At 40.4% G+C, this 16,787-nt stretch overlaps 1 protein-coding gene across 1 annotated transcript; it reads left to right on the top strand.

Moving 5' to 3' along the window:
* Nucleotides 1-4,113: 4,113 nt before the first annotated feature.
* LOC109483652 (rho guanine nucleotide exchange factor 26-like) lies at nt 4,114-15,495 on the top strand. The gene is made up of 11 exons (XM_019786687.1): nt 4,114-6,658; nt 6,954-7,050; nt 7,298-7,396; nt 7,883-7,992; nt 9,178-9,330; nt 10,701-10,856; nt 11,250-11,371; nt 12,466-12,603; nt 13,074-13,221; nt 14,067-14,195; nt 15,035-15,495. Exons 1-11 carry the CDS (start codon nt 4,150-4,152, stop codon nt 15,226-15,228), a joined length of 3,855 nt encoding a protein of 1,284 aa, XP_019642246.1. The 5' UTR covers nt 4,114-4,149; the 3' UTR covers nt 15,229-15,495.
* The last annotated feature ends 1,292 nt before the right edge of the window (nt 15,496-16,787 follow it).

Below are 16,787 nucleotides of genomic sequence, written 5' to 3'. Positions count from 1 at the left end.
CTTTCGCGGCGGAGGGTAGAGCACGGCGTTCGCTGTTCGTGGAAGCAGCGGCGAGAGGGCTCCATGTGGGGCGGCGGGCGCACGGTGTCTCAGTCCGAAGATTCAGAGCGAAGATGAGAAAATTTTGAGAAGAAATATCCAGAGTGTGATCAGACGAGCGAGCTTTCGTGTGATCTACTACGTGTGATCTGGGTTGAATGAATGATTCCCACTGCCCGTATTTGTTTGTTTGTGAGACCATGTCAACCTGGCCAATCAGAGTGCGTTACCTTATCGAGGATGTGTCCCCATATGTGTTAGATTTGGGGCCGGTCACGATTTAGCTGCGTGCACAACTTGTGGCAATCTGGATTGAATTTTGATCTGGGCCACGCACCGCTGAAAACCACATTTATGTAAAAGAAGACAAATGGGTGTTGCTGTGTCTGAAATATTGGAAGACAGGTCTGTTCCCATAAAAAAATACAGGTGTGTGAACTTTCAAGGATTTTTCCCCCTCTAGGGGTCAAAGGTCACGCTACCACCTGACAGATTTGTCGGGAAAAGCATATTTTGACCCGGCATATATACATAATAGAATGTCGTGGAAGTCTGGAACTCTGTGATGTGACTCAATGTAGTACATATTATCAATAAATAAGATAAAATAAGATTTTCACCATTTACTTACCTTTTAATCACCCTTCAAAAATGGTAATTTGTTCATTTTCTCAGTTGATTTCACAATCTGGAGGTACTAGGTTAACGAGGTCAGATTTTGGCAACTTCGTGGAGCCATATCTCAGGAACCGCTCAAGATATTGACCTCATTTAAAAAGCATTTTACTCACCTTGATAAGCTCTTCCAGAAACTGTAAGAATCATCTCTGTATTATGTATTTGAAATTTTGGTTGGAATACCTACTTTAATGGCTATTTTCAGCAACAAAAAGGCCAAAAGTGCTGTACCCGTTCCATGTTCTATCTAAAGAATGGCCGGTTCCATCCATGGAGCAGGTGTTCCATTGCGGGTTACCTGAGGTCACATTGCACCTAAGTGGTGCGTAATGACCCACACATTCAATTTTATGTGCCTAAGACCTTCAAAATGTATTAAATCTCATCATTGTTAGTTTTTGCATACCTGTAATAAGATTAGTAAAGCTTTCGAGATTCAAAGTACTTGTTGTTGCATCTTTGTTCTCATATAGCTACTATTTAATTTATTTGAGAACCTTTGCCAGTTTTGCACTGGGGTAAGTTTGGAATAGTCCACTTTTGCGTGGGAGGGAGATGGACTGAAATATGCTGTATTTGCTCCCAAGCAAATGTCGGCCTTTCTAGTTTTATATGATATTTGAAAATTCTTGATTTGAAAAAAAATGACCTTGTCAAAAAAGAGATTTGTAAAAATGACAACAGGAAGTCTGATGTAAGACCGTCTGGGGTCCAAAAGCATTATTGCTTTAATATTATGCAGTTTGCCAAAAAATGTGATAAAAATAAATTGTGTAATAAGTTATGATAATGAGCTGGGATTTTTTTACACTAAATCATGCCAAAATATACCTCTAACTATGTTTAACCAATATATTTTCAAAGATCACTGAAGAATGCAAAAAGGGATATAAATTTGAAAGAAACCATTTGGACCCCGTCCGGTCATTTCCGTCACAAAAAAAGTTCGGGTGTCTGAGGGTTAGATAGGGCCTAGGTTTTTTTTTCACAATTCAATTTTGGACTTGGTGATTCTGAAAAATTGATTTCCTTTGTGCTCTCTGACGATATTGAAATTAGATCTGTGATAGTACGGTAGTCCAAAATCGCATTTGAATTACTGATACTTTCGCCAAGAAGGTTATGTTTTCAGTAGCGTTTGTATGTGTGTATGTGTGTGTGTATGTTTGTGTGTGGTTTAGCAAGATAACTCGAGAAGCAGTGGATGGATTGGAATGAAACTTGGTAGGTGGGTAGGTCTTCATGAGACCTAGAAATGATTAGATTTTGGGCCCCCTGGAGGCTTTTGTTGGTACTGCAGCAGAACTTCCGGTTTTGATATCTCGTGATCTGGACATGCTAGGGTCACGAATTTTGGATGGCAGATAGCTCTTGGAATAGGGAAGAAGTGACATCAGTTTGCCCCCCCCCCTAGCGGCTTGTTCTGGAACTGCAGGAGCATTTGTTGAAAAAAATTTCGAAGGAGGATAACTCAAGAACAGGTTAACGGATTGTCGTGATTTTTGGTATGTAGGTAGTTGAAGCGACGCTTGATATAATCAAATGACAATTATGCAAAACAGGAGGTAATTTACATAATTAATGAGGAAATTCTATAAATCTGCTTTGTTCGATAATAGAACTATGAAACACTTAAGCGAGAAAAACATCCGAGGATATAGATTATGTAAATGAGGACCTGATTTGCATAATTAATGGCAATTTCTTTATAATTTCATACTTGCCACATTCGGAAGTTAAGTGAAGGTGAACATCAATAAACATACTTATTCAAATCATGATCGCATTTGCATAATTTATGGGGAAGTGCTATAATAGCCTTTTTGTTAAGATAAGGCTGTCATTGGGTGGAGAATATGATCAACTGACATAATCCATGCAAATGAGGCTCTTATTAACAAAATCAATGATTAAAATTCATTGTATAATTCGTCAACCGCCAGGGTTAACATCATTTGGCGAAGGTATGAGATCGTGGAACTCTTGTTTCTATTACAACTACATTGAACCTTAAATCGCTGAAAACCTGAAAATAATCCGATGTAAACCGATGTCGAGAAATCGAATCCACAATGTATTTGCCCCCTCCCACCGACTGAACAAAGTGTATTCAAGCGCTAGCATTAATTCAAAAATATCAAAGTAAAATAAGACTTCAATACATATATAAAACAAAGGATTCTTTTTAACCTCCATGATCAAACCAACACATTCCGAAATATCAGATCATGGCTGTTGATCCAGAAAATATGGAGACTGTCAAAGTTGCTTCAAATATGGGCGGCTATTTTGTTTACACAATGTGAACTTCAAGCACTGGCATACATAGAAATTACTGATTACATAAAATTCTGTATTTTCGTAAATGATTTCGGACTTGGGGCTAATGGACTTTCTTGACTAGTGAAAACTTTTTTTAATCGATGTCAATTTAGGAAGCGTAGGTGTCAATTTAGGCTCCATATAAACTTGGACTTGGCACATAACTCGCTTTGGACAGAAATTACTTTGTTCTATACTTTTGAACAGGTGTGAGCTTGGAACAGTCCATTTCACGGGGGTGGGGTGGGTTATGACTGAAATATGTTGTATTTCCTCCAGAGCAAATGCGATCGAACCTCTATTTTATTTAAGTTCATGCCAGGTACGGGTGAAATGTATTGTTTTCCCTCATGTTTCTTTCTCTCCTTCTCTCCTCTCCGGATCCTCCTCCTTCTCGTCCTGATGTTTCGTAAATAACGTTGGCAAATAACATAAATCTCGGCATAAAGGTAGAGTGACCAACCCGGAGACATTTTTTCTACAGACGTTTAAAATTATATGTTCTATTTGTTTTTTTTGGGGGGGGGGGTCTTTTTGAAGCAAAATGTACATTTTGGGATCTGGAACCCTGGTTCCAAATCTGAATGATCTGAAATTCGGTATGAGGATACCTTGGACACTTGTCCACCAGAACGTCATTAACACTATTGACATATACCACCTTAAAATTGTTTACAACAGGGATTTTTGCTAGTTTTTGCCAAAAAAGTACATTTTTGGCTCCTGTACCCTAATATCAAAACCAAATGACCTGAACTTTGTTATAGGAATCCATTAACACGAGACCACAGAAATTGATTCACCTGTTTGTCATACACCAACTAAATTGTGTAAATTAAGACTTTTTTACCATCTCAAATGTACAATTTAGGCTCTTAGGCTCCTATGCCCTCATATCAACGTATAAAAATATTATGTTTTCTGTGTGGTTAAGAGAAATTTGTAGAACAAGATCAAGTAGATATTATTGTTATTCGACAATTTGTGAATTGTCAGCCTTAGAATCTGTGGGGTGACCCAGTGAATATTGTGTATACATCACGGTGATCATTGCCTAAATTTGCCCATAGTCATCCTGCTCGTGTCCCGACCGGTCCTGTTGCTCAAGCTATGCAGCAGTTTGAAACAAAGAGGCTGGAATCAGAGTCTTTCTCCTCCAAAAAGCCTGTGCCGAAGCCAAAACCGAAGCCAAAGCCAGCCATCCTCCCTGAACCTGGTCGAGAGCCCCCTCCTGCTCTGAATCCTATGCCGAAGACGTCCGTATCGTCACAAGAATTGGCCAGCGAGGCAGATGGACAGCCTATCCCCGATGAAGCGACGCAGTTACATGAAGAAGATTCAGTCCCCAAGCCTCCTTCTGCTCCAGTACCAGGACCGTTGCCTCATCCGAACCCCAAAAAGCAATCCAACACGGACCAAGGACAGCAATCAGCAGCCGAAGCAGATAAGCTCCCCGAGAGGAAGATGTCAATCCAAGAGATGACACCAAGCGATATCAAGGAACTGTTTGAAAGTTATCCAGAGTTAGAAGTATATGGAGAACTATTTCGAGAAAATGAGATCGACGGAACAACTCTTCTGGAACTGGACGACAAGATGCTGAAAGAAGATCTTGGGATAAAAGCCTTGGGAACCAGGATGAAGATCAAAAGGAAAATTTCTTCACTGGTGAATCTATATGGAGAAAAGCCCCAGGCAAAAACAACTGGGACAATCTCCTCAAAACCTTCTCCCGTTAAGAACTTCAGGGTGGAGTACTATGACGACACGTCGGTGAAAGTTGCATGGGATCCATCGGAGGAAGCGGTAGATGGGTACAAGCTTGAAATTACGAAGATAACAGAGCCAGTTGTCGTAGTGCAAAGGCGAAGGTTGTCACGAGATCAGACGTCGGTATCTTGCAGTTCCCTACAAGAGAGCACAAGCTACACCATCAAACTAGTGGCCCTATCAGGTGGTTTGCAGAGTGATCCAGTCATTAAGACCATTTGCACGAGCGAAGGATGCACATACACCATGCCAAACCGAAGAGAAGTAGACACCGTACACAGCGGACAGGCAGGTACGTCAACCCTTGATTCCCTGAGTACAGGACCACTATATCAGCACCTGCGAAGCGAGCGGACACCAGCCATTCACAAGGGGCCTACGTATGAAACTCCGGTGGTCTTCTGGAATTCAAGTCTCGGACAGAGTTGGTCAAGTCTCCCTGAAGTCATCAAGAGCAACGTCAAGTACGACATGACCACAAAGCAACGACAACTCCAAGAGGCTATCTTTGAAGTCTTGAAGACGGAGGGGTCCTATCTTCACAGTATGATCGTCTTTGTCGAGCATTTCATGTCAGATGATGAATTGAGAAGTTCGATCACACCAAGCGAATACAAGGCATTAATGTCAAATTCAAGAGAAGTAGTGAAGGCAAGTCAGTCGTTTTTTAACGACTTGATTGCCAGGCAACAGGAGAATGTGGTCATAAGTGATGTTTGTGACATCATCACCAATCACGCTAGAAAGGGTCTCCTGGTTCCTTACAAGAGCTACTGCAAGAATCTGCCACTTCAGGAGAACACCTTAAGGTCACTTTCTGAAGGAACGCAGAGCAAGGAACCAAATCAGAACTTCTCTGATGCCCTGAAGAAACTGGAGCTCGATGAAAGGTGTGGGAAACTGCCATTCAGTTCATTTCTGATCCTGCCGATGCAGCGCATCACTCGGTTCCCGCTACTGGTGGAGGGGATCATGAGTTTGAGAGAGATGGGCACGGAGCTCTATGACACGGCATTAGGCGCACTGATGGCTGTGAGGGACGTCTCCAAGCAGTGTAACCAAGCCACACGCAGAGAGCTACAGATGATGGAATTAGAAGATCTCGTCAAGAAGCTGAACTTTGACAAAGTCAATCCAAACTTCTCCATACTGAACAAGGATCGGTCCATCGTCAAACAGGGTGAACTGACATGGATTCCAGGAAGAGGAAAGAAGACGAAGATTCACGTAGTCCTCCTGACTGACTATCTTTTGTTAACAAAGAAGAAGGAAAAATTGGGCAGCCTCCTCAGCCTGAGGAACTTCTGCAAGCGGGATCGGGTGGACGTACGTGAGATTGACAGCATTTATGACAGTTGTGAAGATCTCTCAGTTGCCAAGAAGGAGCAGAAAGGGTTCATGTCGTGGTTCTGGTCTAAACCGGTAGAAGAGAACTTCAAGTTCAGTGTGACTCTCCTCGAGGACTGCAATGGGAAGCAAGAAGAGATGGTGTTCGCAGCCAAGTCTCCGAGTGAGCTGACACGTTGGGTTGAAGCCTTCCAACAGCTGGGTACAGATGAGGAAGGAGGGAGGGTCTACCCGAAGGACAATTGTCCCATCGTTACAGTCATCCTTCGCAGGGACCCAGAGGAGCCTGATGAGCTGTCTCTCGAAGAAGGAGACACCCTCTTCGTCTTGCGTAAGAAGCCTGACGGTTGGTGGTTCGGGGAGACCATGCACGACGAAAAGCAAGGATGGTTCCCGGCTACGGTCGTGGAAGAGGTCAGAGAGAGCGATCACTTCCAGGGCAAGGAGCTCAGGAGAGAATTCAGCAAAAGTCAACTGAACCTAGGTCAGGAGACAGGCCTTGGTGAGTTACCGCGTTTGATTTGCTTTTTGTTACTGCATGCTGAACTATCATTAGTTGCTGTTTGTTTGTTTCTTTATTATTTATTTATTGGTTCGGCTGGTACAACACAGCCAGGGCAGCCCAACTAGCTTAAAGCTATTATTAAGGGCGTGTTTGTTTGTTTGTTTGTTGCTTTTATGTGTTGCTTTAGTTTACTAATGATTGTTTCTATGACATAACATGATATGACATATTTACAGTTTGGTTATTGATTTCGTACCAATGGAGTTATCTGCAATTTTTTTCATATGCACAGATAAGCACACATACACCGTGCTCTATGACTACAAAGCACAATTGCCAGAAGATCTCAGCATCCAGGAGGGCCAACACTTGAAAATTCTTGATTATAGGTATATATATATCTTTGTGTATATATATATTATATGTATTCTACAATGTTTTATTTTGCTACATTTAAAGAGCCTGATAAAGTATCATTTTGCATAAAACTATAAGAAGTAGGAAAGATAATTCTGGTGTTCATGCCTTTAAGCATAGTGTCAATGTAGCTTTGTCTTTATTCAAACCAACGCTGTTAGAAAGAAATAACGTCTTAATAGTAGTTTATATACCGTTGTTCTCCTTCCTCCTTTTCAGGAATGGTCGGTGGTACAAGGCTCAGTCGCTTGACAACTTGGAGGTGGGATTGGTTCCTTACAACTACGTGGCGCCTCTTGACGAGCTGCAAGAAGAGAAGTAAATATTGACGTCTTTCAACTAAGTTTGTTTGCATTATTTATCACAAACCAAAAACAAGGACGAAAACACGCAGTTTGGAAGACAAAAGGAACGTTTAATGCGGTGACTTTTCCAGAAGAAACACATACCTAAAGATTTCAAACAAATGCAAAGATTTCATTTTTCCACCATGAACAATATGTAGTGCATACACTTAGTATTTGCACATCAATACACAGGACAATGCGAAATGAAAAGAATACAAGAATCATATTATCTTTCGTTTGATTGTGTGGGAAGAGATCGCCATGTGTAAGTGACCAAAATGTACGTATGTTATGCACATTTCTGATATAGAAGTTAAATGGCTACTTGCAATGAACGCTTTGCAGATTGTGCGAATATCTTAACATGTTTTACAATTCGCTATTTTTTAATGTTCGGGATGTAATTGTATTTCTAGTACATTATGTTTATCAATTGATTTGTATTTTTCACCTCCAGATGGTTCGCAGGACCCTTGGACCGACGAGACACAGATAATCGTCTTCTTTCTGATGACAACCCAGTCGGTACTTTCCTAGTGAGAAGTACAGAAGACATCGGCGAAACCGGTAATGCCAATTATATAATAGAATAGCTTTATTGCAAGTTTATGCCTCAGGGCTAATTGTAACCAGTCGAGCAGATTATTATTGGACTGATCAGAACACTTTGGACTAATGCCTCTGGCTGTTTACAGCTTACATACATTGCCTCGCCAACTGTGGTTGCTGTTATGGTTATTGTTTGCATGGCACTGCTATGATTTCATGACTTTAAGGAAGCCTTGGTATACAGCGCACTCCTCCCTTGAGTGTATAGTGATCGAGGCCCGGGGTCACAGAAAGTAGGGCATCCGGGGCAGACAGGTTTTCCCAAGGGTTTCCAGGAATGTGGGCATAGACGTGAGTATGCAAAAAGAGTTGGGAGACACTCCTCTGGACATTTCATGCCTGTGGACAAAATTCCTGTACAATTCCTAGAATGTTTGCAAATTGCATACAATACTGTAACATTTGGCTCCTCCCGGAGACGTCACCAAAAACTTCTCTGTAACATGGCGGATCATAATGACACCAAGCATTAGTCTTCACGCTTCCTGAAAAATAGAAAAATCTTAAGATTTATTACAAAGATCTCAATATTTTAGACGAGATCTTATGAAACAATCTTGAGTTTTTTCTTGACAATCTAAAGATCTTTCAGAAAATCTTAATATGAAAACGAAAGGTCTCAAGATCTTTCCAATACGTTTTCAAAGCATCTTGATATTTTTCCATAGTATCTCGAGATGCTTTAAAAAATATTTTTCTAAAAGACTTCAAGATTTAAAAAGCAATCTTGAAAGAAATGTTGAAATTGCTCTCTAATCTTGAGATCTTTTAAACAATCTTGAGATGCTATGGAAAAGTGTCAAGATGCTTTGAAAACGTCTTGGAAAAATCTTGAGACCTTTCGTTTTCATAATAATATTTTCCGTCAGCCAAAAATTGGGGGTAAGACCCAATTCATCCCAGTGATGAAAGGAAAGTTTAGTCTTTATTTCATGATAACTTGTACCAACACAGCTGAACTTTCATGCTGAGTAAAGAATGTATTGAGGGGTGGAATTATAAACCGTGAAATGACAATCAATTACTATTATTACAAGTTTAACTTCAATGTAAATGCAATGGCGAATCTTGTTTTGATTCAAACCTGCATCGATGAAATCAACAGAAATGAACTTTCAAGATAACAATGTGTTGTTTTTTCAGGCCCACACCTATACACGATATCGGTGTTGCGCAACAAGACTGGAAACAACAGTGTGTGTCACTTCAAGGTGACTAAGTCCACTGAAGGAAAAGTGTTTGCTGATTCTGCCTTGGAATTTGACAGCCTAAAGGAACTTGTGGAACATTATCTTGGTATGCCCATGCACTGCATCCTTAACCCTATTTTTTTGGGGGGGGGGGGGGTAAAAGTACCAGTGCTAACTTTGATGTTGGATAGCATCCGAACGTCTTGCGCTAGCGCCAAAACTTCGTGAATTTTCCTAAAATGCTATTGGCACCAATTTCAAAGCAGTGAGATAGGATGAGAAATTTTCGTGTTGCCGTGGGTTTCTTACATGAATTTTTCGTAAAAAAACAGTAATTTTGGCAGTAAACAATAAAATGTTTAAGCCAAGTAAAACTTTTGTGTTAATTTACACACGCTTTCTAATACAAATATTTTGTAATTTACTAATACTAATAACATCTTTATGTAAGTATTTCAAGTATTATGCACAATCTATGCTAATATATATATATTGAGTTTATTGACTTCGTTCACATTTCAGTAAAATACATAGCAGCTTCATTTGTGTACAAAGATGCTGAATTGCGCATTTTACATGATCAACATAACAAATCTATATCTATATTACAGGATCAACATGATAACAAATTAAAAAAAAACTAGTAAACAATGACATTATGATGATAACATTATAAGGAATTGAAAAGGTTCTTAATAAGCTATAATAATTGATGTAATAATTGACACTTGGAGATTTTAACAGGTAAATTTGTTCAAGAGGTAAGTGAAGTACGGGATAGGGCTGTTTTTGTAGCGGTTTGTTTTTGCCAGTGGGATGCAGAGTTGCTGGGAACTTTTAAGGTTTTTAGCATGAACTTCCGAACGGGTTGGAGGTAACCAGCCTCTAAATGTGGGGGAACTTAGCAAGGATTTAGCAAACTTAAGACTAAGGGTTTCTCTCCTGTTTTCCAAGGAGGGCAGACATAGGTGAGTTAGGGCTTCATCGTAATGGGTATATTGGGCGCCAAGGATAATTCTAAGGGCACGTTTCTGTATTCGCTCGATCTTCATGGATTGTTGCGTCGTGATGCTGGGGCTCCAAACGGGGGCAGCGTACTCTAATGTGGGGCGTATATAACCTTTATAAAACGCAAGGAGGTCTAAAATGAGTCCGAACCGTTTTAATTTTTTTAGCCAAAAGAGTCTTGAACTTGTCTTGGAAATAATGACCTGAACATGTTTATCCCACCCCAAATCACGAGATAACCATAAGCCGAATATGATGACGCTATTGGTCAAAATCCAAGATCCCCTGTTTCCTTTCTATATTTGGGAGGCTCTCTGGTGCAGAAGGATTTTTGAGATTGAAATGTGAGAAAATATTTTCACGAGCACTTGTTCCAGTGTATTTAACTATAGGTTTCTATGAACGAAGGTAATAGTACTGCCTGTCCTATACAACGAATCATTTGAACAATTACTTTCTTTGTCACAGCGGAAGGACAAATCGGCAGTTGCCCACTGAGTACTCCGTGTCCAGCAACAAAGCCAGAGGTTCCAGAGTCACATGCAGAAATTTGGGAGATTTCACGAGACAACATCAGGCTTCAGGAAAGGATAGGGCATGGTGACTTTGGGGACGTGTATAAAGGTCTGTCAACTAAGTTTTCATTTTTCTTTTGCCAAATATAATGTAGAAAGTAGAGTACAATATATACAATATGTATTGTAGGTAGAACATTGAGCATTCATAATCTGATGCAATTGTAGCTGTAGATTCTTTCAATAAGATGGCACAGCCAACTAAAGACACGGGTTACGTTGTGACAATTTTTTCTCTCTTTGTTGCTTTTATTTACAATACAGGAACAAGACACTAGACCATGTACAAGCCAAGACGACTTCTACACATATCTGAAATAGACAGATACACATAGGAAAAAAACGTTTCGCTTTTAGCTGATGCCCTTGAAGGTGGTTTGTGGCTTAGCCTTTCCTTGTAAGATGAATAAGCAAAATTGTAACCCCTCTGTCCTTTGCCTAGGACTTTGGAAAGAAATCGTCACAGTTGCAGTGAAGACTGCTAAGAAGACATCGATGCCGGACGACCAGTTCCTTCGGGAGGCTGACACCATGAAGAAGCTACAGCACCGCAACATTGTCCAGGTACATTCAATCAAAAGTGTTAAATCGTCGTGGTGTGGTGAAGCCATAGTTCAAAGAAAGACACAACTGAAACTGGCTGGAGCGACATTAAATCTAACTCTAAATGTTTCCTTTATTTCTGGTACTGTTTTTTATGGCTTTACCACACCACGAAGTGGTGAAATATATTGTGTTCTCTCATGTCTCTTCTAACCCCAGTCTTCTTCTTCACCTTCTCATTTTCCTTCTTCTCCTCCTGTCATTTCTTTAAATGAATTCAACTTTTTTTTCAGCCAAATAACCTGAAATTTGGCATGGAGGTAGAGCGGGCAAATACCCCCATGGTCTTTTTTTTGTGGATACATGCTTTCATATTGTTTTGTTTGGGGTCCTGGCGACTTAGTATTACACTCAAATCATCTGACATTTGGTATGGGTATGCTTTATATATCTACCAACATCTACTCAGTATAACTTTTGGCATGTATCCTTTAGAATTGTATAATTTGGGACTTTTGGCTGTTTTAATCCAAGTATAGTTACTGTGTAGACAGAATGAGTCATCAGAAAGGAATGCCGAGCAAAAGCCAATAGGCATGCAGCTTTCAACATCGTTGGGCGGTTGTAATCTTCCTGCTGGTCAATTGGGTGCTGAACTGTAATTGGATTAAGACATTGCACCCGCACAGGATATAGCATATTAACAGCTAAACTGCATTTAATTGCTTTAGTAGGTTTGTCACACTTTTTTGCAATTTGGGGCATAAACGTTTCTAATCTTGAAAATCAACAGTTTGCATTAGGCAAATACAAATCCTTGGCAGCTATGAATACATGTCCAACAGCAAAAGGCATCGGAAGATTCCGTTGCTGCATAGAGGTATAGACTGTTGGATCGCGTAACATTTTGAACAGGGGTGATTTAGGGGGCGGAGAGGTCCAATTTTGGTCTGAGGGATGTGGTGGAGCCATGCTGCATTTGCTCCTGAGCAAATGTCGGCCTTTCAAGTTTTAAATTAGTTCTGGTATTTCTGGTATGGTTATCAAAGGTAATAAAATAATCTCAGTTTGTTCCTAAGAACAATGTTCATTTATTGTTTCATGTGCACATATAGCTTCTCGGTGTCTGCACGAAGGAGGACCCCATCTACATCATCACAGAGTTCGTGTGTAACGGTAGTCTGGAGCACTACCTACGTCATGGGGAAGGGAAACGACTGGAACTGGTTAACCTAATTGACATGGGTGCTCAGGTACATATATGGATATTATTGGAGTTCACTTAAAGGGACATTATGTAACATTTTGTGCCAACAATTAAAACATTTTGAATGAAAGAAAATTCATATAATTAGCATTTACATCCGCATTTCAACAAACCCAATTTTCCCTGGGCAATTACTTCACATTTCTAACATTTCTGTGCTTGGCAATAAAACAAAACACCACAAACTATATCAAAATGTAAACAAACATTTTTTCTATTCGCACAGAAAATCCTAAAAATACAAATAAAATAAAATAAAATACAAATAAAATAAAACGATTTACGCTCTACGCTAAATGCGCCAATTACGCTCTACGTTGAATTAGAGGGGTCCGTCTACACTCTACGTAGAATTAAAACGGCCGATTACGCTCTACGGAACTTAAGGGCTTGCGGGCCCCCTTACATGTCTTGCGTTTTTTTCTGTCGTGTAAAACTGCTTGGATCCTTTTACAGGTCGCTGCTGGTATGGAGTACCTTGCGGATAACAACGTTATCCACCGAGACCTGCGATCAGCAAATGTCCTTGTTGGTGAGAAAAACCTGTGCAAGGTGGCGGACTTTGGCCTGGCCAGGCTGGACAGCATCTACGTTGTGACCACAAGTCGTTAGTTCATATTTTACTCTTTTACTTGATTAACTCCCCCCAAATTGATTAGTAGTTGGGTCCTGTTGCGCAACGGCAGGGTGCTCGCATCGGAACCAGATTCGAACCCTGCCAAGTCACCAATCTTGTGACCTTGTTGGGAAAGGCACTTAACACGAATTTTCTCACTTTACTCAGGTGATAAAAAGTATGTCTGTTCTTTCATACGTCTGTCTGCGTTGGTGGCGGCATGATAATAAGCTTGTTTTCCATTGTGTTTTGAGGTGTTGGGGCATTTTATGCTTAACGTTTATTAAATTACTATGGGTTGAATCTGAACAAATAGGGAATTTTTTTTGAATATGTGTTTTGTAACGTTATAGTGGTAACGCTATACTGATGCTGTGTAACGTTACAAACCACATGTTCCATGTTAAAAAGAACATGAAAACTTCATTCTCTATCTGTTGTCAGATTCGACCCATAGTAATTTAATTGATGTTGAGCATAAAATGCCCCAACACCTCAAAACACAGTGAAAAACAGGCGGTTTAACGTCACCAGGATCATGCCTTCCTGTCCTATGCAAATGAGGTTTAGGCCCATGTTTTCGCAATGCATTTTGGGGATGGAAACTCGCGAGAGAATACGTAGGAAACTGTGTCCAATTGGGTAATGCCCTGCCGTTTGGATATTATTTTGCCACCGAATGATCTACATGTATCTACTTGGAGATTATCTATGTATCATTATGATAATGTTTTAAATAAATTTGTGTACATGATGTAGCCTTCAATTGGGCTTCCATTGGATTTAAATGAGTTCCAGCCAACTTGTCTAAATTCTAATTCCAAATGCTATAGGTAAGATGCCGATTCGGTGGACGGCGATTGAAGCTATTGACACGAAGGAGTTCACGTCACAGTCTGATGTCTGGTCCTTCGGTATCCTGATGACTGAGATCCTGACCAAGGGACGGATTCCATACTTTGGTAGGGTAGCACGTCGGCAGAACGTACTGCACCTGCGCGAAATACATAATGTACTGTACATTCGCGCATATAAAGTCCACATCCCGTCTGTAGTTTCCAAATGTTATGTTGGAAAAGGTAACGTCTGCAACAGGCAAAATTCTGATGCAACGTTGACGCAACACCAGTGACGTCATAAATTGACGTCATGCATATTAAGCTATCCACCATCTTAAATCATCAAGCTCCAAGCATCAAGCTCAGTTTTGAATAGCCTAAAATAATATAAAGCCTAAAATACATTGTAGACAGACTAAAGCCATTCATATGTATCTTTTTTTGTAACAAAGGAATGGAAGTATAAATGAAATTTTAACGAAAATAACCTGTACATACCTGATCTAATGATATGGTTCGCCATCTTGGATTTTGGCCAATTACGTCATAAAGTTAAAAAATTCATGCATTTTTAATAATAAAATTCAACAAATTTATATGAGATCTTATTAAAATTAGAAACAATGTGTAACTTGACATAAAACCCATAAAATTCTATTGTTGAAACGAATATTACTAAATTTAGCAAAAAATGCCTGTCAAATAATTATTATCTTATTCCGACGGTACAAAATTTTTTGTCAACAATATTTTTGGAAAAGTCACCGAGTTTGGCGGTTCTAGCGCTAGCCGTTCAGATGTATGTGATATCAAAGTTGACACTTTTTATATAGCTGCCTGGGGCTTTGAGCTTTTATCGAATATGCTATACTCCAGTCAAACTAATGATTATCTACGAAAAATCCAATACAAAACACGCATATATGTTAACGTTGATTTGTTTTGTAATTTTTTTTTTGCAGAATGGGAAAATGACACTGTGATAGCCCAAGTCCGCCGTGGCTACCGCTTGCCCCGGGAGGACGACTGGCCGGAACCCCTGTACGATATCATGAAGCGGTGCTGGGACAGAGAACCCCAGAGACGACCAACTTTCAAATACCTCAATCGCATCTTGACCGCCTATAGCTACTTTTCCGATAAAGAATACATATAGAATACAACACGGGGTATTCCTTATCGTACGAGGTATCGGCCCGGCCGGGCGATCCGACTTGCGGGAAGGCCGGGACCGAGTATTCTCCACCAGACTCCTTTGCAGACTGAATAAATGTTAGTAATCGGGTAAGGGGACAACATTGGCCAGAAGAGTTGGCCGGCCATATAGTGCCCCCCCCCCATATGCTTCGGTCCCAATTGAAAAAGGGGCCTTGCGGGGTAGTTCCCGGGCTGTTTTATGGCACTTTCCGGCGTGACCCCTTCGTGGCCCCGCGGGACACCCTGCGGCTACCGGGCTATTTTTCGGCCCGGTGGGGACCCGAGAAGAATTTAATTCTGACTTAGATTCTACCCGGGCCCGGCTGACAAAAAGTCGCCGTGACCGAGCCGTGAGAACACCGATAGGTACCCCTCTGGTTGCCGGCAATTCACCGGGACACATTTGTTACGTCACAGACCAGATGAACAAAATAAAGGTGTATACTTCGTAAACCCTGGTACAATGTGTGACGTCACAGTCCAAATGATCACAACAAAAGCGTGAATTCTGCATTACGTATAGGGCAGTACAACACATCGTCAGAGAATCTGCCGGGTGCCTGCCGGAGACCGACCATTAAGGGTGACAAACTTTTTAACAAAATGCTACTGAAGGAAACATTAAATTGTCACCACGACAGCCGATGCGCTCCCGACTCCTGAGCCCGACCGGGGCTTCATCCCCGACGGGCACCGGCGCAATTGGGACCGAAGCTTTAGCCGGTTTCTAACATTTATTCAGCCTGTAAAGGAGTCTGGTGGAGATTAACATACTGGAAAACCCGATAGTTCTAAATAGCTGAATACTTAAACCCTATCTAGACCGTGCTTTTTTGGGATTCGTGGGACCGGGGGGTTGTCATTCGCACCCCTCAGAACTCTCGAAAGGTATATCGTAAGAGCACCAATTTTTAGAGAATGGTGTTATAGTCACAATACATCATATCAACATGTCATTATGGCATAATATGACGTCATTATGGCGTCATTAATGTGATTTTATTGGCCAAAACCGTCTAGTTTATTACCTAAAAACGTAATGGAATACAACATAAATAACAAAAATATTAGCATAGCAACCCCGGTGACGTCATAAAATGACATCAAGTATATTAAATCTATCCGCCATCTTGGGTCATAATATTGAATTTTGAAAACGTTTTTTTTTCCTAAAATACATTGAAAATAGACAAAAGACATTCATATGAAGTTTTTTTGTAAAAAGAAATGGAAGTAGTGATGAAATTTTAAGGAAACCCGTATTAAACCCGTATATACCAGATCTAATCCGCCATATTGGATTTTGGTCGACGATGCCATCAAATTAGCATACATTATGCATTTTAATGATTAAATTTACATGAAATTACAAGAAATGATATTAATATTAGAAACCATGTGTAGATTGACATAACCCATAAAATTCTATCGTTAATACAAAAAATATTAAATTTATCACAAAATGCCTGTCAGAAACCCGTTGCCATGGCAACAAAAAATTATTGTAATACTCAACTG

Source organism: Branchiostoma belcheri, unplaced genomic scaffold (genome assembly GCF_001625305.1).
Source record: "Branchiostoma belcheri isolate BF01 breed outbred unplaced genomic scaffold, Haploidv18h27 scaffold659, whole genome shotgun sequence".
In the NCBI taxonomy this organism is placed as follows: domain Eukaryota; kingdom Metazoa; phylum Chordata; class Leptocardii; order Amphioxiformes; family Branchiostomatidae; genus Branchiostoma; species Branchiostoma belcheri.
The sequence above is the reverse complement of the archived record's forward strand: the minus strand, read 5'-3'. Positions and strand labels throughout refer to the sequence as shown.